General features: G+C 43.3%; 1 protein-coding gene across 1 annotated transcript in view; it reads right to left on the bottom strand.

Annotated features, from left to right (window-relative positions):
- Positions 1-7,902: 7,902 nt before the first annotated feature.
- The window catches only part of LOC119951943 (kelch-like protein 4), a 195,854-nt gene continuing 183,038 nt past the window's right edge, over positions 7,903-20,718 (bottom strand). Inside the window, exon 11 of the mRNA XM_038775338.1 lies at positions 7,903-12,530. Coding sequence (XP_038631266.1) covers positions 12,471-12,530 — 60 coding nt within the window. The 3' untranslated portion in view covers positions 7,903-12,470. The remainder of the gene's footprint in view (positions 12,531-20,718) is intronic.

Below are 20,718 nucleotides of genomic sequence, written 5' to 3'. Positions count from 1 at the left end.
GTAGTCCATCTGGTCCAGGTGACTTATCCACCTTCAGACCTTTCGGTTTCCCAGAACTTTCTCCTTAGTAATGGTCACTGCACCCAACTCTGCCCCCTGATTCTCCTGGAGCTTTGGCATCCCACTGGTGTCTTCCACCGTGAAGACTCATGCAAAGTAACTATTTAGTTCTTCTGCCATTTCTTTGTTTCTTATTATTACTTCTCCAAATACATTTTCCAGTGGTCCAATGTCTACTTTTGCCTCTCTCTTACCTTTTATATATTGAAAAAAAACTCTTCCTATCTTCCAATATATTACGAGCTAGCTTGCACTCATTCTTCATCTTCTCCCCCCTTATTGTTTTTTTAGTTGTCCTCTGCTCACTTTTAAAGACTTCCCAATCCTCTGGCTTCCCACTAATCCTCGCCACTTTGTATGCTTTTTCTTTAGCTTTTATGCTGTCCTTGACTTCCCTCATCAACCATGGATGCCTTGTCCTCCCCTTAGCATGTTTCCTCCTCCTGAATTTCTGTTGTGCCTCCCTAATAACCCCCAAAAACTCCTGCCGTTGCTGTTCCACGGTCCTCCGGGCTAGGCTCCTTTTACACTCAACTCTGGCCAGCTCCTCCCTCATGTCTGAACTTGTTTTATCTCTCAACAACTTCTTCTTTAACTCATCTCACTTTCGCCAAATCAAAGGTGTAGCAATGGGTACCCTCATAGGTCCTAGCTACGCTTGCCTTTTTATGGGGTATGTGGAACATTCCTTGTTCCAGGCTTATCTGGGCCCCCTGCCGCAACTCCTTTACCGATACATTGATGACTATTTTGATGCCGCGTCATGCTCTCGCCCGGACCTGGAAAAATTCATCAACTTCACTTCCAGTTTCCACCCCTCCATCACTTTCACTTGGACAATCTCAGACACTTCCCTTCCCTTCCTTGATCTTTCTGTCTCCATTTCCGGCAATAGACTATCCACTAATATCCACTACAAGCCCACTGACTCCCACAGCTATCTGGACTACAGCTCTTCGCACCCTACACCCTGTATGGACTCCATCCCTTTCTCTCAGCTCCTTCGCCTCCGTCACATTTGTTCCGATGATGGCGCTTTCCAAAATGGTGCTTCGAAAATTTGTTCCTTCTTCCTCGACCGTGATTTCCCACCTACAGTTGTGGACAGGGCCCTCAACAGTGTGCGGTCCATCTCCCGCGCCACTACCCTCGCTCCCCCCACTTCCTCGCAGAACAAGGATAGAGTCCCCCTCGTTTTCACATTTCATTCCACCAGCCTCTGTATGCAAAGCATAATCCTCCGCCATTTTCGCCAATTCCAGCGTGATGCCACCACCAAACACATCTTCCCTTCACTCCATCTGTCAGCATTCCGCAGAGACCGTTCCCTCTGAGACAATCTAGTCCACTCCTCCAACATAGCCAGTACCTCTCCCATCACCCATGGCACCTTCCCATGCAATCGCAGAAGGTGTAACACCTGCCCCTTCCAGGCCCAAAACACTCATTCCAGGTTAAGCAGCGTTTCACTTGCACCTCTTTCAATCTGGTCTATTGCATTCGCTGCTCCCAATGTGGTCTCCTCTATATCGGAGAGACCAAACGCAGACTGGTGATCACTTTGCTGAGCATCTTCGGTCTGTGCGCATTCAGGATCCTGACCTTCCTGTTGCTTGCCATTTTAACAAAAGACCCTGCTCCCATGCCCACATGTCTGTTCTTGGCCTGCTGCAATGTTCCAGTGAAGCGCAACGCAAACTAGAGGAACAACATCTCATCTTCCGGTTAGGCACGCTACAGCCTTCCGGCCTCAATATCGAATTCAACAACTCAGATGATCAGCCCCACCTCGACCCATTTGTTTTCATTTCATTTTAACTGTCTTTTACCATTTATTTCTTTCTTGCACTTTTCTCCTCTTTGCTTCCCCCTTCCCCTCCCCCCCACCTACAATTCATCCTCTGATGTTAGTTTCCCTGCTGTTTGACCTTTCACATCTTTTGTACTCTCTGGGGACTGCCATTAACACTCTTTCTCCTTGGTTTCTGTGGCCATTAGCACCCGGTTTCCCTGGGTTTCTGTGGCTATGACTCATCTTTCATTCTCACTCCACAGTATAAATATTTCCCACTCTCTCTGTCTGTTAGCTTTGACAAAGAGTCATCGGACTCGAAACGTTAGCTCTTTTCTCTCCCTACAGATGCTGCCAGACTTGCTGAGATGTTCCAGCATTTTCCCTTTTCCCCCTCATGTCTTTGTACTTACCCTTATTTAATTGTAATACCATTACATCTGATTGCAGCTTCTCCCTCTCAAACTGCAGGCTAAATTCTATCTTATTGTGGTCACTGCTCCCTAAGGGTTCCTTCACCTTAAGTTCCCTCATCAAGTCTGCCTCATTCCACATCACAAAATCCAGAACTGCCTGTTCCCTCGTAGGCTCTGTCACAAGCAGCTCCAAAAAAACATCTCTTAGACTTTCCACAAATTCCTTTTATTGGGATCCGCTACCAACCTGATTTTCCCGGTCCACCTGTATATTGAAGTCCCCCATGATTCTTGTAATATTGCCTTTTTTACATGCCTTTTCTATCTCCTCATTTATTTTCTGCCCCACATTCTGACTACTGCTCGGGGGCCTGTACATAACTCCCATCAGGGTCTTTTTACCTTTGCGATTCCTCAACTCTACCCACAGAGATTCTATGCCTTCTGATCCTATATTGCTCCTTGCTATCGATTTAACTTCAATCCTTACTAACAATACAACCCCGCCTCCTTTGCCCATCTGTCTGTCCTTTCGATAGGACATATACCCTTGGATATTTAGATCCCAGCCCTGATCCCCTTGCAGCCAAACAAAGCTTGGAAGTTAACTTTCAGTCATCCGTTAATTGGTGCATGATCCGTGGCAGCTCCTCTACTTATAGAATCCACTTGCCAACCAATCAGCACTTTTTTCTTACAAAGTATAATTTTTTGTTCACTCTGACATTTGGTATTATTGTGAGTGTCCTGATGTGTGCAAGGTGAAAAGCTTTGATAAACGTCCTTTTTTTAGCAGTTTTCATGGATATGTTGTTCCAGCAGGCCTAAACTACGAGCATCACTCCACAGCTCAGTGCAAAAGAACAAGCAAAGAACAAAGAAAAGTACAGCACAGGAACACACCCTTCAGCCCTCCAAGCCTGCGCCGACCATGCTGCCCTTCTAAACTAAAATCTTCTACACTTCCGGGGTCCGTATCCCTCAATTCCCATCCTATTCATGTATTTGTCAAGATGCCCCTTAAAACGTCACTATCGTCCCTCCTTCCACCACCTCCTCTGGCAGCGAGTTCCAGGCACCCACTACCCTCTGTTTAAAAAACTTAACTCGTACATCTCCTCTAAACGTTGCCCCTCACACCTTAAACCTATGCCCCCTAGTAATTGACCCCTCTACCCTGGGAAAAAGTCTCTGACTATCCACTCTGCCTATGCCCCTCATAACCTTGTAGATCTTTATCAGGTCGCCCCTCAACCGCCTTCATTCCAGTGAGAACAAACCGAGTTTATTCAACCGTTCCTCATAGCTAATGCCATCCATACCACGCAACATCCTGGTAAATCACTTCTGCACCCTCTCTAAAGCCTCCACATCCTTCTGGTAGTGTGGTGACCAGAATTGAACACTATACTCCAAGCGTGGGCTAACTAAGGTTCTATACAGCTGCAGCATGACTTGCCAATTTTTATATTTAATGCCCCGGCCAATGAAGGCAAGCATGCCGTATGCCTTCTTGACTACCTTCTCCACCTGTGTTGCCCCTTTCAGTGACCTTGGACCAGTACACTAAGATCTCGCTGACTGTCAATACCCTTGAGGTTTCTACCATTCACTGTATATTCCCGACCTGTATTACACCTTCCAAAATGCATTACCTCACATTTGTCTGGATTAACCCCATCTGCCGTCTTGCCGCCCAAGTCTCCAAACGATCTAAATCCTGCTGTATCCTCTGACAGTCCTCATCGCTATCCGCAATTTCACCAACCTTTATGTCGTCTGCAAACTTACTAATCCTGTGCTGTAATTTTCTTTGTTCTTTAGATAGAAGTAGACCTTGGAAAATAGGAGACAGGTTTAGATAAAGGATCTGGATCGGCGCAGGCTGGGAGGGCCGAAGGGCCTGTTCCTGTGCTGTAATTTTCTCTGTTCTTTGTTCTTAATCAGACCAGTTACATTTTCCTCCAAATCATTTGTATATACTACGAACAGCAAAGGTCCCAGCACTGACCCCTGTGGAACACCACTAGTCACAGCCCTCCAATCAGAAAAGCACCCTTCTATTGCTGCTCTCTGCCTTCTATGACCTAGCCAGTTCTGTATCCATCTTGTCAACTCACCTCTGATCCCGTGTGACTTCACCTTTTGTACCAGTCTGCCATGAGGGACCTTGTCAAACGCCTTACTGAAGTCCATATGGACAATATCTACTGCCCTACCTGCATCAATCATCTTTGCGATCTCCTCGAAAAACTCTATCAATTTAGTGAGACACGACCTCCCCTTCACAAAACCGTGCTGCCTCTCGCTAATATAACCTCTTGCTTCCAAATGGGAGCAGATCCTGTCTCGAAGAATTCTCTCCAATAATTTCCTTACCACTGACGTAAGGCTCACTGGCCTGTAGTTCCCTGGATTATCCTTGCTACCCTTCCTGAACAAAGGAACAACATTGGCTATTCTCCAGTCCTCCAGGGCATCATCTGAAGACAATGAGGATCCAAAGATTTCTGTCAAGGCGTCAGCAATTTCCTCTCTTACCTCCTTCAGTATTCTGGAGTAGATCCCATCAGACCCTGGGGACTTACCCAGCTTAATATTTTTCAAGACGCCCAACACCTCGTCTTTTTGGATCTCATTGTGACCCAAGCTATCTATACATCTTTCTCCAGACTCAACATCCACCAATTCCTTCCCTTTGGTATATACTGATGCAAAGTATTCATTTAGTACCTCGCCCATTTTCTCTGGCTCCACACATAGATTCCCTCCCCTGTCCTTCAGTGAGCCAACCCTTTCCCTGGCTACTCTCTTGCTTTTTATGTACATGTAAAAAGCCTTAGGTTTTTCCTTAACCATATTTGCCAATGACTTTTCATGATCCCTTTTAGCCCTCCTGACTACTTGCTTAAGTTCCTTCCTACTTTCCTTATATTCCACGCAGGCTTCGGTTGTTCCCAGCCTTCTAGCCCTGACAAATGCCACCTTTTTCTTTTTGACGAGGCCTACAGTATCTCTTGTTATCCAAGGATCCTGAAATTTGCCATATTTAGCCTTCTGCCTCACAGGAACATGCCGGTCCTGAATTCCTTTCAATTGACATTTGAAAGCCTCCCACATGTCAAATGTTGATTTACCCTCAAACATCCGCCCCCAATCTAGGTTCTTCAGTTCCCACCTAATATTTCATAATTAGCCTTCCCCCAATTTAGCACATTCACCCTAGGACCACTCTTATCCTTGTCCACCAGCACTTTAAAATTTACTGAATTGTGGTCACTGTTCCCGAAATGCTCTCCTACTGAAACTTCAGTAATGAGATAGTGTTGCATTGTGAGAGGTATAGGTCTAGACTTTTCAGCTGGTATGAGTGGTAAATCTGTTAATGTTTGCTGTCTTTGCACTGAAATTGACATCAGGGTGCGACACATATGAAGAATCGAGACGTTGCTGATGTTGATTCAACATTCTTCCCAGGAGCCCACTGTTGAAGATCCCCAGAAAGCAATGCCCAATCAATCAGTGAATTGACAGGAACTTACCCTATTTATGTCGATAGTATCACTATAAAAATCCTTGAGAAAGATACACCTTGTCGAATGAGCTTGTTTCAATAGAGTACTAATTTGTCGGTATTGCTGAACATTATCATTGGCCCTGGGAGATTAATTTTATATTTGTTGAATGTCAATTTTTTAATGACAGGAAATTGCACAGCTTTAATGTTTTTAGAGTTTATTTATATGACATTTTAGCTTCGGTCTCAATCAAATCAATCATTTATTTTGCTATCTAGAAATTTAAATTAGAAGTGCAAAGTACTTTTTTTTATTTCCTGGTTTGCTATCTGTGTGAATACTTCAATGTGAGTGGCTGGACTGCACAGTGGGTGCTAGATTTAAGATGCCATCCAGAAAGGGGAAGTGCAATAGAAATTGCTAATTTGTTTTTTTGTGCCAGCTTTATTGGAGGCCAATGGCAAACCACTAACTGAAAAATATGGCCACCATCTTTTGGATAAGACCTATCAAAGCCCCCTGTGCTCTCTCAGGTGGGTGCAATAGATTCTGTGGCCCTATTCAAGGAAAAACAAAAGCGATCTTATCATGATCAATCATTAGCCCTCAACCAATAAAACGAAAACAGATTAGCTAACTTATTTAATCGTTATTTGTTGGTCCTTGCTGTGCACAAGCTGTTTGTTGAATTTACCAGCAATCTAATAGCGACTGCCCTAAAGATCCTTCATTGCCTGTAGAAAAGTGCTTTATAAATGCTAGTTCCTTTTTTCCTTTCATCAGTTTTCGTTTGATGTCTCCTGACAAGTTCCTACGGGCTTTAATCGCCCACTGATGCACAGGGCCTCTAAACTGACTAATTCCAGTGTCTCTACCATCCTCCTTGCTGAGATCAACTTACTCAGCACTGACCAGGAATTTCTCCTCAAAGGATCCTGAATTGAAAGTGGGACTGCTCCTTGCAAAGTAGCCGATCAGTCAGGGAAGACCACAACATCAATTGTTGCCCTGTAAGTTTTGCAGTTAAAGTGGTTCCTTGTGTTAAGTTTGGTAGTCGGATTAGAATGTGACTGCATGTTGTTACTCTTTGCTTTATTTTTCCAGAATGATCTGGTGGTGAGATTCTAAAGAAACTACCAATCTTCAACTTAAAGCAAAATAGGTTTAATGAATACCGAATTGAATAACGTTGAGTTTCTTCACTCTTACAGAACTATGACTGGTGATAAAGTAATTCAGAATAAAAGTATTAACTATATTTACTACACGTGCTAACTGTACTATTATCTTTCTCTCTAACACACTGCTGTCTAGTCACTCCTGGTTCGAAGAGACCCAAGATCCTTTGAGTCCGCATATTTATACATGAATCTAGTGCTTGGTTACTTGATGTCGTCGTTAACTCTTTACATATCTCTCTATATACATATCACTACAGCTCCTTGTGTTAGGTTTGATAGTCAGATTAGAATTTAACTGTTCCCCAAGGTTGAAGGCCATATAACAGGCAACAGTGGAGATGATTGAGGTGTATGATGTATAAACATTGCTAATAAAGATGACACTTGAACAGCAGACATTTTGGATACCCAACTGACTTCCCCTGAAAAACTACAAAGTCGTTATCTTCCTTTTCCTATTACTTCTACATAGTTCTACCTCTACAGATTCAACAGAGCTAGAGTCAAACTTCTCATTCCTCTGCCATGACAGCTGAATAATCATGGCTGATGTCCTTTGGGTTTTGGAGCCTCAGATCCCTGTCAAAAATTGCCCCACCTGCAGAGTCAGGTGACCACTGAGACAGGAACCAACATGTTCGGCTCTGATTGAAGCAGGGCAAGGGGGAAGAAAGAGAAGAAATTTGAAGACTGTTCTGCAACTTCAGAGCAGGAAGAGCTGAGGCTGACCAGGGTGCCTGCATCTTTTTGCCTGGTTTCAACATGATTGAGTTATACAGGCATGATTTAAACTGTTTAGATTTTAAGTTGCGACGTTCGCCCACTGCAGAAGACCTTTCTGATTAATGTCGAGAGAAATTTGGACCCTTTGAAATCCTCACAGCTGGTTGTATCCTACTTCATCTGCTTTGAAAACTGACCAATCGGCAACACGCTTGTTTTAATGAATTTGTTTATTTGCAAAGAGGCAACTGCAAAATAATACAGACGTTTTGAGGGTAAATACACCAAGAGTGCATGCTGCACAAAAAATGTGACCATATGTCTGGTATAAATTACAGTACTGAAAAGATCCAAACTTACATAAGTATATACTCCCTCAACTTTACAGAGTCTTATGATATCCTGAAAGGCAGTTTTAAATAGTTGATCTAATTCCATTTTCTGGCCTCCAGTGTTGTGAAATTAAACTGTAACAATAAGAATTTTTTCATCTTATGCAACCTTACAAAAGCTTGCAACTTGTCCAAAAATTACAGGTGCAACAAAGATGGCTCATGAAAGTTTCTATATTTGCAATGGACTCAAATGAATTTGCTGAATCTCATTTAATTTAATTTGCCATAAAAATTACATAGAAACTGATGTGCTGTACTGCAAATCCTTTTTTTTTACAAAATGGCAGATCCTTCACAACTGGACTTGTCAGCTGTATTAACTCCAAAACTGAAAGCAGCTTCTTTCAGATGCAGCACAAGAGTTAAGATTGGCAGCTGATCTGTAAACATTGTTGAAATGTCACGGCTGGAAAAATTCAGAGCCCCTGGATTTCCCAAAATATTTGAAGTACCTCCATAATTTAGGTTTTGGCAGATATATGGAACACCACTTCACCACCTTCTGTAACAATACTGTCTGTTAACAATATCAAGTACAACTAGGTACGCTGAGAAACTGTAGTTTGCGTGTTCGACTGCCCTAATGTATAGAGACTCCCGAGATATGATGTTGGTATCAGATGGCGTTGGTTGCAAGTTTAGTACAACACTTTCTATTAAATTGTACTGCCCATGTTTTTTGATTGCAGGTAGAGCGGAGCTTGCTTGAAGGAAGAAATATCTTATTTATATTGTCTGCTGATGAAAGTGGACTCACGCATAGCACTTGGAGCTGATGATACTGACTACTGAACACAGCAGGCCAATTAAAATATACTCCAGTACACTACAGGGACAGCTCCTGATTGCCGAATGAAATTCTGAATGTGTTCAAACCTTGGAGGAAATGAGTTTACATTTTCCAATACGTAAGCAAGATATCAATCGTTTATTAGCTGAGACAAAAAAAACAGAAATAGAAGCTTTTCATCAGTCTGCAGAGACCTTAGCTCATTATCCTTGGCTGTGAATTCTACAGCCAGTAAATCAGCAAGAATCGGGGATGACGATCATTATCCAAAGTAGACAAAACCCACATTCTCTATTAACAGCATCTGATATTTTAAAATAAATTTGGGTGTGAACACTGTTCCTTCCACCTGCCTTGCAGCTGAATTACTTTAACTTTGCCCTATCAACAGTAAGAAATATATTGTCCCAAAAATGCAACTTTGTCTTGTGTTGATCTTGGCTCAGTAAGGTACAAGATGTTCTTCGTGCTCTGAACGGTCATATGAAATATTGTACAATGCACTGATCTCAATATCAGTTTGTCCATTCAGCAACTTTATACACACCTGCCATAATTTTTTCGGCACATTCAAAGGCTCTGAAAATTGGATTCACCAATAATACATTTGCCAATATCAATATGATATGTACATAGACAATTGGATTAAACATACATCTCCATAAATATAACTCTGCATTGCTGGAACTGCATAAATAGCCTATGACTAACTTTGGTGTCATTTATTTGTTGTTTTATTTTATTGTTGCTATACTAATTAATGTATGAACTTCAAAGACTATTTAATATCACAATTTAACCCATTTAACAATCACATTATGCTGTATAAATATATCTTAGATCACAAATGGGAACATTGAAATATTTATAATGATTAAAAGAGACCTATTAATCTCAATGTGAGTAAAGTGTGGGTAGCTCTTCAGAATAATAATGGCATTGTATGAACATTTAGGTTAATACTCAGCCAGTTCTATGAATCCTTATAAATTTGGTAAGCAATTTGAAGTTTCATTCAGGGAAGAATGATTGATCACCTGAAAGGTTTTTTTGAAATTTAAAGTATCCAATTCTTTTTCTTTCCCAATTAAGGAGAAAATTTAGCGTGGCCAATCCACCTTCCCTGCACATCTTTGGGTTGTGGGGGGTGAGACCCTCGCTGACACTGGGAGAGTGTGCAAACTCCACATGGACAGTGACCCGAGGCCGGGATCGAATCTACGTCCTCGGCGCCGTGAGGCAGCAGTGCCAACCACTGCACCACCCTGCTGCCCTTGATCAGCTGAAAGTTGATTGACGTGAGGATATGACATCATTATTAGAATGACAGACCTTTGTTCCTTGTAAAATGCTTTATCACTATGTTTTCATCCTCAATAAGTGTATTTCCTCAAACTGTGCCTCTGGATCAAGGCATTGCAATTACATTGGTTTAGAAAACATATTTTAAGATTAATTGAAAACCATCTTTACAATATCACATTTTGGAGTTTCATCCCAGATTGCTTGATCGATGTATATACTATAGATGCATACTGCCACAAAAATAGGTCTGCAATACAAACTATTATTTTACAATAAATCAGATTTTCTTAAGGTTGAAGCTGCTATATTTTTTTCCATTGGGACATTTAAAAGTTTAAAGCAAAATAATGCACATTTTGAACATTTTTAAAAGATGTTTTTGTGGTGAATATTTCTGAAATAGAATGAAGACTTAAAATTAGGATGAACACTTTAGATTACTATACATTGGGTGCAATCGTACAGCCTCGTCGTTTCCAACCCGGTGATGTGACAAAGCCGTAAAATGTCAAGATTTACGCCGCTAGGGATGGCTCGCAAGAGCTTGCGATCTGGATCTCATCATCACTGGGTGGGATCCAGATTTGCACATTTAAGTGTGCAGTTAGTCTCATATAAATATGTCTGGGCAGGAGTCTCCCAAAGCCCGGTTTCAAACGCATGCGCCTGGGAGACCTTGATGTGGCACCGTTTAGCATTGGCCCACACAAACATGGACCAGGCACCAGGTGGTCGTGCTCAGGGCAAGGTGGTATCCTGGAACTCCTGGTACCACCTGGGCACCTTGGCACTACCACCTAGGTACACTGTCTGTGCCACCCGGGCACCCTGGCAGTGCATCATCCTGGCACTGCAAGGCTAGAAGTGGTGCAAAGTTGGTAGTGCCAAGGTGGTATGTTCCCTGTGCTGTGGACCAGACCCAGGGTGCCGTGTCTTTATGAGGTGGGGTGACAAGGGCTAGAGGACCCCCTAACAAGTACGTTGAGGCTTTGGAGGGTCCGGTGGCCATGATGAGGGTAAAAGAGATCGGGCGGCATTTAAAAATGGCTGAGCTTGTCAATGCAGGAACTGAGTAGGTGCAGCCTGGGCCGCGCGGCGTTCCTTGCCGAAGTCGGGGGGAAAAAAAAGTCCAATTTGATAGCGGGGTCATTATCGGCGCTGCAGGCGCCTAGAAACACCCCTCTAAATGCACCCAAAATGGGACTTTGTTTATCACGTTAAATCACACCCAGAGTGTATGGTACTGTATGTACCACATCCCTGAAGGTTCCTACCACCTCCTGTAATGTGATATTAGTAATGGTTGTATTGCGATGGTAAAGAACAACAGGGTAGTTCAAGAAAAATGGCAAGACATGGGTTTTTTTTGCACAATATTCCAACATTGTTTACTCGTACCTTTCTGATCACCGAGGTTTAGGCCTGTGGCAGGGTCAATATAATGTCTTCATGGAGCAATGCTTACAAAAAACTATTTTGGTGAAAATATTTATAATATAATTTTTGATAATTGGTTTGAAACTTTTTTTTGGCTTTCATGGAAAAGGAATTTTTGAGACCTAAGAATGGAATTGTTGAGTGTACAAAAATATGAAACTGGTTTCACGGATTAATTTAATATTCTCTCTATTTCTTGACTAGTTTAGAGGTGGTGTCTAAAAATAAGTATCAATCCAATGTGTAATTTAATTTGTATTGTTTATATTTTATTTTTAAAGAGGTATTGATAAAACTTTCTTAAGACTCAATCCATATTTCATTGTCACATAATACACTTTTATATGAATGTTGACGTACATGATTTCAATTCTTTCCTGCGTTGAGTACAGTACTAGTAAACCAGCTCAAGTAGTATCAATCATAGAAAAGGGCTTCACTATTAATGTTTTCCAAGAGGCTGGGTTCCTACAATGGTATTTATCACTTTCTGTGGTGATGTCCTATCAGTGTACATCTCACATTGTGGTGAGGGTCCAGTGTTGTCCATCTCATTCTCTGGTGAGGTTCTGGATCCACTTAATTATCAGATGAGCCTCCATCAATATACAGTGCTGTGATGAGGCTGTGGCAATCTCCATTTAATTTTACAGTAGATTTATTAGTATATTTTCTCTGGAGTCGCTCCAGCAGAGAACGTCTCATTTTGTTCTGAGTCTCTGACGTTGTACACCTCAGTCTGTGGTGAGGCGGATACAGTTTTTGGAATGTTTAGTTTTTTTATATACAGCACAATGTTTTATTGACTCTCCGTGGTCTTCATTGAAACAAAATAGGCATTCTTTTCACCACTTCATGGAAGTTTGACCACGACAACACAAGCACCAGCCCTTCCAATGTTTAGAGGCACCTCCTGTAGGTAAGACATATGCCAACGAGTAAGTCTATAACACAATTTTAGAGCCTTCTAGAGAAGTTTAAGATAAATACTGTGAGGTAATTAACTGCCACTTAAACCACTGAAGGATGTCCAATGGGTGCATCTCTGGCCATGCAATGGGGCATTCCCTAAATACTGGAGTATTAGGGTTTGTAAGGGTTAATGTGTGTGTCTGTGTAAATAGCAACCCCCATAATGAAGATGGAGGAAGACACGTGATAAGGGTATGAGCATGTTCTTGACTTCAGCAGCATAACCGCGGGTGGGAGTCTCCAGCCCCCCCCCCCCTTGTGGTGCGTTTCCCCGTGGCGGAGGCAGCTCGCCATCAGCTGCCAGAGGGATCTTCTGGGCCCAACAAAAACTCAATAGCGATTTGCATTCCTTACCCAAGAAACTGTTGGGGAACCCATGGCGGGTGTCAATTTTGGCGGGATGGGAAAATCCATCCTAGTCATCGATAGCTGTACATAATTCAGTTGTATAAACTAAATCAGTTGTTTTTTTGAGCATTCCCACTTCTCAATAATCATTCTGGACTAAATAATCTAGACTAAAAATCATACAACCAATATTACTCTATTATTTAACTTCTGGTATTAGATTCCAGTTACGAATCAATAGGTTGGTCTCCTACCAACTGAGCCAAATTAATATACAAGCAGTCCTCGACTTTATGATGGTTGAGTTACGGTGAACTACACTTAAAACGCTTATAAATTGACTCCCTGTTTCAACTTCCCAATCCTGGTTTAATTTATGACATCACGCCAGCAAACAGTTAGTTTTTACCAACAGTTAAGGTTCCTTCATGTTCCACTTTTCACAATCGCAGGAAGGGAAAATTACTTCCCAGATACAGTATGGAAGTGTTTCTGAAAGTGTAGGTGCAATTATAGCATAGGAAAAACACAAAAGTAAAGCAATTATACCAAAGCAAGATCTCAAATACTTTTCACTATTCAGTCAAAATGGGGTATCACGCCTTGGTTCAGGAACAAATCCTCCATTTATAATAGTGTTCCTGTGGGAAAAACGTTTCCAATTTATGACTTTTCGACTTACAACACTGTTTTCAGGAACCAATTGTGCCGTAAGTCCGAAGACTGCCTGTAAATGCCTTTTTAAAAAGAATATGATAATGCTTGCAGCAGAACCCATCTGAATTGAAATAGTTATTTTCTAATACTTAACAGTGGATATTTCCCTCTAAATAAGCACCCAGTTTATTTGTTTATGAATGACTTTGTGCAGATTTGAATTTTCATGTAATAAATTATTATTTTTGGTGATTTTAAGCTGAGTGTGTAAGTCAATCCTCACACAGGTTTAAATACCTCAAAAACAAAAGCTGCAAACTTCACATTTTGGCTGAGAGATCAACGTACCATAATATTACAGTATTTGATCTTTTTAGTGCAAGCAAAAAGGATTAGTTCTTCAGAATTTTACATTCAACTGAGAGGTTTCCAGTAATAAATACTGGAAATATTTATCTGATAGTTCTGTGAACGATTTGAGATATCTTTTTTATTAATTCATGGGATGTGAGTAGTACTGGCAATTATTGCCCATTCCTAATTATCTGTGGGGTGGTGAGTCACCTTTTTGACAGCAATGTTGCTTCCTATGACAGTTGAGAGGGCAGTTAAGAGTTAAAAATGCTGCTGTGGGTCGTGTCACAAAAAGGCCAGACCAGGTTCAGACACAGATTTCCTTCCCTGAAGGACATTAGCAAACTAAATGATTTTATACAACAATTGGTAATTTCATAGTCACCAATTCTGATCAATATTTCCTGTTGCTGCACATGGCTGGCTTGCTTCGTTGTGCAGTCCCTTTTAAGATTAACATGCTCCTTTGCATGCATCAGAAAGGGAGCGTTGATTGTGCGCAGCCTGTTTGTTTCCTGAATGATATATTCCCAATTGCTCTGTTGCCAATGCACCCATACAGCTTGGAGGACACATTGGGCGGGATTCTCCCGCAATTGGCCGGATGTCCCGGCGCCAAGAGTGGCACGAACCACTCCGGCGTCGGGCCAACCAGAAGGTGCGGAATCCTCCGCACTTCAGGGGGCTAGGCTGGCGCCAGGGGGGTTAGCGCCATGCCAACTAGCGCCAAAGGGCCGGCACAAGTTGGTGCATGCGCAGAACCGCCGGCGTGTTCCTGCGCATGCGCAGGGGGGTTCTTCTCTGTGCTGGCCATGGCAGACCCCTACAGAGGCCAGCACGGAAGGAAAGAGTGCCCCCACGGCACAGACCCGCCCGCAGATCAGTGGGCACCGATCGCGGGCCAGGCCACCGTTGGGGCCCCCCGGGGCCGGATCCCCCCACGCCCTCCTGAGGACTTACCTAGCCAGCCTACAAGCTAGGTCCTGCCATGATGGACCACGTCCATTTCACGCTGGCGGGACTGGCCAGGAAACGACGGCCACTTGGCCCATCGGGGCCCGGAGAACTGCTGGGGGGGGGGGGCGTTGCCAACGGCCCCCGACTGGCGCGCCGTAAGCCCGCCCCAGCCAGAAAACCGGCGCCAGAGAATACGGCAGCCAGTGTCGGAGCGGCGGGGCGGATTTCACGCCGCCACCCGGGGATTCTCTGACCCTCTGACCCCAGCAGGGTCGGAGAATCGCCTGGGGCCGCCGAAAATCCCGCCCCCGCCATGGCAGAGATTCTTCGCCACCCGGGAAGTGGCAGTGGCGGGAATACCGCCACTCCGATTGGCGAGGCCCCTGCGGTGATTCTCCGGCCCGGATGGGCCGAAGTCCCACCGCTGGGAGGCCTCTCCCGCCGCCGAGGTTTGAACCACCTCTGTAACGGCGGGATCAGCGGCGCAAGCGGGCCCCAGGGTCCTGGGGGGGGGGGGCGATCGAACCCCGGGGGGTGCCCCCACGGTGGCCTGGCCCGCGATCGAGGCCCCCCGCTCAGACTCCGGGCCAGTGCCCTGGGTGCACTCTTTCTCCTTCCGCGGCCACCACGGCCTCCGCCATGGCGGAAGCGGAAGAGAAACCCTCATCGCGCATGCGCCGGTGGTGACGTCAGCGGCAGCTGGCCGCTGATGTCACTGCCGGCGCATGCGCCGACCGGCGAAAGCCTTTCGGACAGCCCCACTGCCGTAGGCGCCGGTTTTTTGCGCCAGTCTTCTGGTGCCAACCGCACCGGCGCGGGGCTGGCCCCCAAAGGTGGGGAGAATTCCCCACCTTTGGGGAGGCCCGTCCCCTGAGTGGTTGGCGCCACTCCCCTATGCCGGGACCCTCCGTCACGCCGGGTCGGGTACAATCCAGCCCACTATTTCTTGCTGATTTATTCAATTAATTACATTTAAATTCCCCAGCTGCTATGGTGGGAATTGAACTCTTGTCTCCTGATCATTAGCCCAAGTCTCTGAATCACTAAACCAGTAGCATTGCCATTATGCTCCTATAATATTGCCAATATTTTTCCACTTTGGAAGTTGAAACCATTGGTTTCTTCTGGCCTAATGAATAGAATCTCCTTTGCCCGGGCAGAAAATGGAGACCTGGTCAATTCGAACAAAAGTATTAATTCCCTCTACTGAATTTTACTAAAGAAATGTATGTTGTGCATGCGCTGTCCCAGAATGAATTTAAGCCGTACAGATTAATAGCTATTCTAAAGTAATCAAAACATTGAGAATTGACAGATTATTTCACTGGTCAGAAGGAATTTCAGGTATTCTTTGTGAACAATAGTTTCTGACCACTTTAGTCATACATACTTTGCTAAATTAAGTTTTAACAACATTCCCTAAGGAACTTGTCATTGTTGTTCTTTCAGCCTCCTTCCTGTAATTATGAGCAAAACTACAACTTAATGACTGTTAAGTGGTTTATACTTATTTTCCCCAAGCTTTTTCCAATTTTTCCAATTTCCTTCTTCTTAATCCCCAATCAGGCTTGCAAACCAAAACATTCAATGCCAAAAAATATGCATGAACCAGGACACTCAGGAATTCTCCTCCTGCTCTTTGACTCCATACAATCATAGATTCATAGTATCCCTACAGTGCAGAAGGACGCCATTTGACCCATCGAGTCTGTACTGACCCCCTTAAAGAGCACTCCACCCAAGCCCACTCCCTCACCCTATCCCTATCCCTTAACCCCATAACTTAACCGACACTTCTTTGGACACTAAGGGGCCATTTAACATGGCCAATCCACCTAACCTGCACATCTTTGAACTGTGGTAGGAAACTGGAGCATCCAGAGGAAATCCACGCAGACTTGGGGAGACGCCACACAGACCTAAGGTCAGAATTGAACCCGAGTCCCTGGCACTGTGAGGCAACAGGGCTAACAACTATGCTACCATGCCCCCATAATGGAAGAGATTAAAAGCACAACATAAGTGGGAATTCTCATGAGCAGAGAAGTTCCTTCCTATTTTTAGTCAAAATTACTTGAACTAGTGGCAGGACTCAGATAGCCGTGCCTGGGATGTCCGGAGAATAGATGGCAATCAATGATCAAGGAAAGAAAGAAATTAAAGGCAATGACGGTGAAAGGGGAACAGATTTCAGGGAAAGCGGAATGGTGGGAACCATTGTTGACAATGAAGGATAGGAGATAATAAGTTGGCAATGTTGAAATGAGAAGGAAGAGGTAAGTGGTTGGAAATAGAGGCACAAGAAAACAAAAAAAAAGAGGAAATGGGGTATGAAGGGCACAAGTAAGGGAAAATGAAGGGAAATCAAGAGCTTTCTTATCAGTGTATTTTGAGACCAACATGAAAAGAAGCAATGCTAGATCTAGTTCTGGGGAATGACATTGAGCAAGTGGAGTAGGTTTCAGTGAGAGAGTGTTTGGGAAACAATCGTAACATCATAAAATTTCAAACACTTATGAAAAATGATCAGGTAAAATCAAGCGTAAAAATATTTAAATTGAAGAGGGATAACTTCAGTGAGTTAAAAGGGGATCTAGCCCAGATGGATTAAGAAACATTTAGGCAAAATTGAATCATAGAATACATTTTTTGGATTCCAATCCATCTGGGCTGGATTTAATGATGGGAGGCCTTCAGAAACATTAGATACATTCCAAGGTGGGGCAAGGGAGGGTACCCAAAGTAATAAAGCTCCTAGATGACTAAAGATTTGGAAATTAAATGAGTTAGAAAAAGGATAATTGTAAGATTCACAATGTCGTAGAAAGAACCAAGCCAAAGTAGAATATGCAGAAGATGTCTCATATAATAGTGGGCAAAAAAAACTGGAAGTGACTGCCATAAAAGGAAACTCAAAGGTCTTTTATAGACATATAAATAGTTAAAGGGTAGTCAGATGAAAGGACGGGTCTTCCTGTGAAGGCAATGGATATGTCTAGCTACTAAGTGTGTACTTTGTGTCAGTCTTCAAGAGGTAAGAGAATGCTGCCGATGTAGTGGTAAAGGGGAGCAGTAAATGAGATATAAATAAAGGGGACCTTTAAAAGATTAAAAGTAGAAAAGTCACTTGATCCCAAAGGGATCAATTTAGGTTACTGAGGGAAGTGAGGTTGGAAATTGCAGAAAGTCTGACCACAAAACATTCCAATCCTTCTTGGATACGTATGTGTTGCCAGAGAACAAGAGGATTGCAAATATCACACCCTGGTTTTAAAAAAGGGAGAGAGGAGTAAACCTGGCAATGTCAGGGTGGGGAAACTTTGGACATCGCAAAATTGGCACTTGGAAAATGTATAGGCTAAGAAATGAAAGTAAGCATGGATTTGTTCAAAGCAAATTCAGGGTGACTAATTTGATTGAGTTCCATGACCAAGTAATGGGCAGGGTTGATGAGGGCAGTAAGGTTCATGTTGTGTGTATGTATGGACTAGGAAAAGATTTTTGACAAAATTCCAAATAATAACTTTGCTAGCAAAATTAAAGCCCATGAGATTAATAGAGAAGTGACAGCGTGGATATAAAAGTGGCCAAGGAAAAGAACGTTTGGTGGTGATATTTCCTTTTTTTATTCTACAGAAAAATATACAGTGGTGTCCTCAGGGACTCTGCTCTTTTTTCTACATAATAATGGCATAATTTCAAAGGTCACCGAAGATCAAGAAACACAGGAATGTAGTAAACAATGAACTAGATAATAATAGACTTCAGAAGGTCATAGATTGGCAAAATGGGCAGATGCATGGCAGATTCAATGAACACAGCAAAAGGATACATTTTAAGAACGAAGATGGACAAGATGAATTAAATGGCACAATTTTAAATGAGGTGCAGACACAGAGAGGTGTATGCTTTGAAGGTTGCAGAATGAGTTGAAGAGGCTCTTTCAAAGAGATATGAGATCATTCTCTTTTGTAATAGAGGAATATAATACAAAAGCAAAAATGTTATGCTAAACCTTTATGAAACAGTGATTAGACTTCATTTGGAGAATTTTGTCCATTTCTGGACACCACACTTTAGGAAGGATGCCAGAGACTAAGGAGGGATGCAGAAGAGATTTACTGGAATGGTATCAGGGATGAAGGACGTCAGTTCTGTGGAGAGACTGGAGAAGCTGGGGTCATTCTTAGAACAAAGAAGGTTTCAGAGAGGTTTTCAAAATTATGAATGGTATTGATATGAGTAAATAAGAAGATACAGTTTGTAGTTGCAAACAGATTGACAAACACCTTAAATGTATTCACATAACTAGAGGCATAATGTTTTTTTGTGACTTTGAGTGCACTGCCTGAAAGGATGGTGGAAAGAGATTCAATAGTAGCTTTAGAAAGGGAATTGGAAGGGGAAGGAAAATCACAGGGCTGCAGGAAAAAAAGAGGGAGAGTGGAATTAACTGGTAGCACTATCAAAAAACAGACACTCCAAAGATGGGCTAAATGGCCTCCTATATTGAACCAGTCTTATGGAAATAGTGAGAACAGAGAAGGGGCTAAAAGCTGGAACAGGCACATTAAGAGGAAGAGGGGAGAAGGTGGGTGCAGTATTTTAGGTTCGGGATGAAGTAGAGTGCATTGATTAACTGAAAATGATTGAGGAGGAAAAGGTAGTGAGGAGACCTGAACAAAGCTAAGAGAATTGGAGGAGTAAAGAGTACCAGCTTGAATTGAAAATCAGAGAAGAGCATCCAGTATGACAATGGAAAAGGGGGTAGAAGAAAGGTAGTAGATTGTAATGGATTAGGAGGGGAGAAAGGTGCTTAAATAGAAGTATCAGATTAGAGAAAATTAAAGTTTGCCAGTATGCAGTAAGAGAAGGTTGGGGGAGGTGGGGGGGGGGGGGGGGGGGGGGCGGTTCTGTCTCTGTGAACTGCGGTAAGGAATCGGATGTGGGATAGTGAACATTGGGATAGTGAACTCATGGTCTGGTTGGTCTTCAAACAGAGTTAAGTGCTGTCAATTTCTAGCTGACCACTTCAAAATAACTCTGGCATGTAGGTAGGTGATTGGAAAGCACGTAATTATGTTTGAAGTGGTCCAGGCGCTGTCAATCAGAGCTTGATGTTTATGAACATTGTGGTTGCAGCACTTCAAAGATACTCAACCGTGAAGAGAGATAAATGGAATAATGCTGACAGCTGGGCTGTGTGGAAGTTGTCAATCACAGCCCAGTAAAATCAGTATCAAATAAAAATGAATGAATGTCTTGCAGATCAAAGATCTGAGGGAGTTTAAACCCAGCTGATTGGTTTTCTCTTTCCAGGAATTGGCAGGTGTTGTTTCCTGTGTCTGAGCCAGCAAGCATATTGCCCAGGTGAGTGTTAAAGTAGCAATTGTTTTCAATTTGTCCGGACTTTGTCTGGACTTCGCTCTACCTTTCAGACAGGGGTCTCTCTTCTGAAGAGCTTCCTGACAGGGGTTTCTTTTCTCGGGGGTATCTTGGGGTCTCTTTATTTATAGGATTTCTGAGGGGTCTCTTTATTTAGGAGGCTCTAGGGGCTGGGGGTGGGGGGGAAGGTCAAGCCACCCCCATGCGGGGGGGGGGGGGGGGGGGGTGGGGGGCAAGGGAAGGACCCAGAATATCTGGGGCTGAATTGCGCTGCAGGGGAGGGGGCTGATTTGCGATGTGGAGTGGGTGGCCAGCCATGGGCCTCGCTCTCAGGCCGCCTGATCAAAATGGAAGCCCGGTAGTGGGATTCCCTCGGGAATCATTTGCAATTCTCGGCATGCATAAATTTGCATGGCAAAGGATTGGGA

The sequence above is a fragment of the Scyliorhinus canicula genome, chromosome 17 (assembly GCF_902713615.1).
Source record: "Scyliorhinus canicula chromosome 17, sScyCan1.1, whole genome shotgun sequence".
NCBI lineage: Eukaryota > Metazoa > Chordata > Chondrichthyes > Carcharhiniformes > Scyliorhinidae > Scyliorhinus > Scyliorhinus canicula.
The sequence above is the reverse complement of the archived record's forward strand: the minus strand, read 5'-3'. Positions and strand labels throughout refer to the sequence as shown.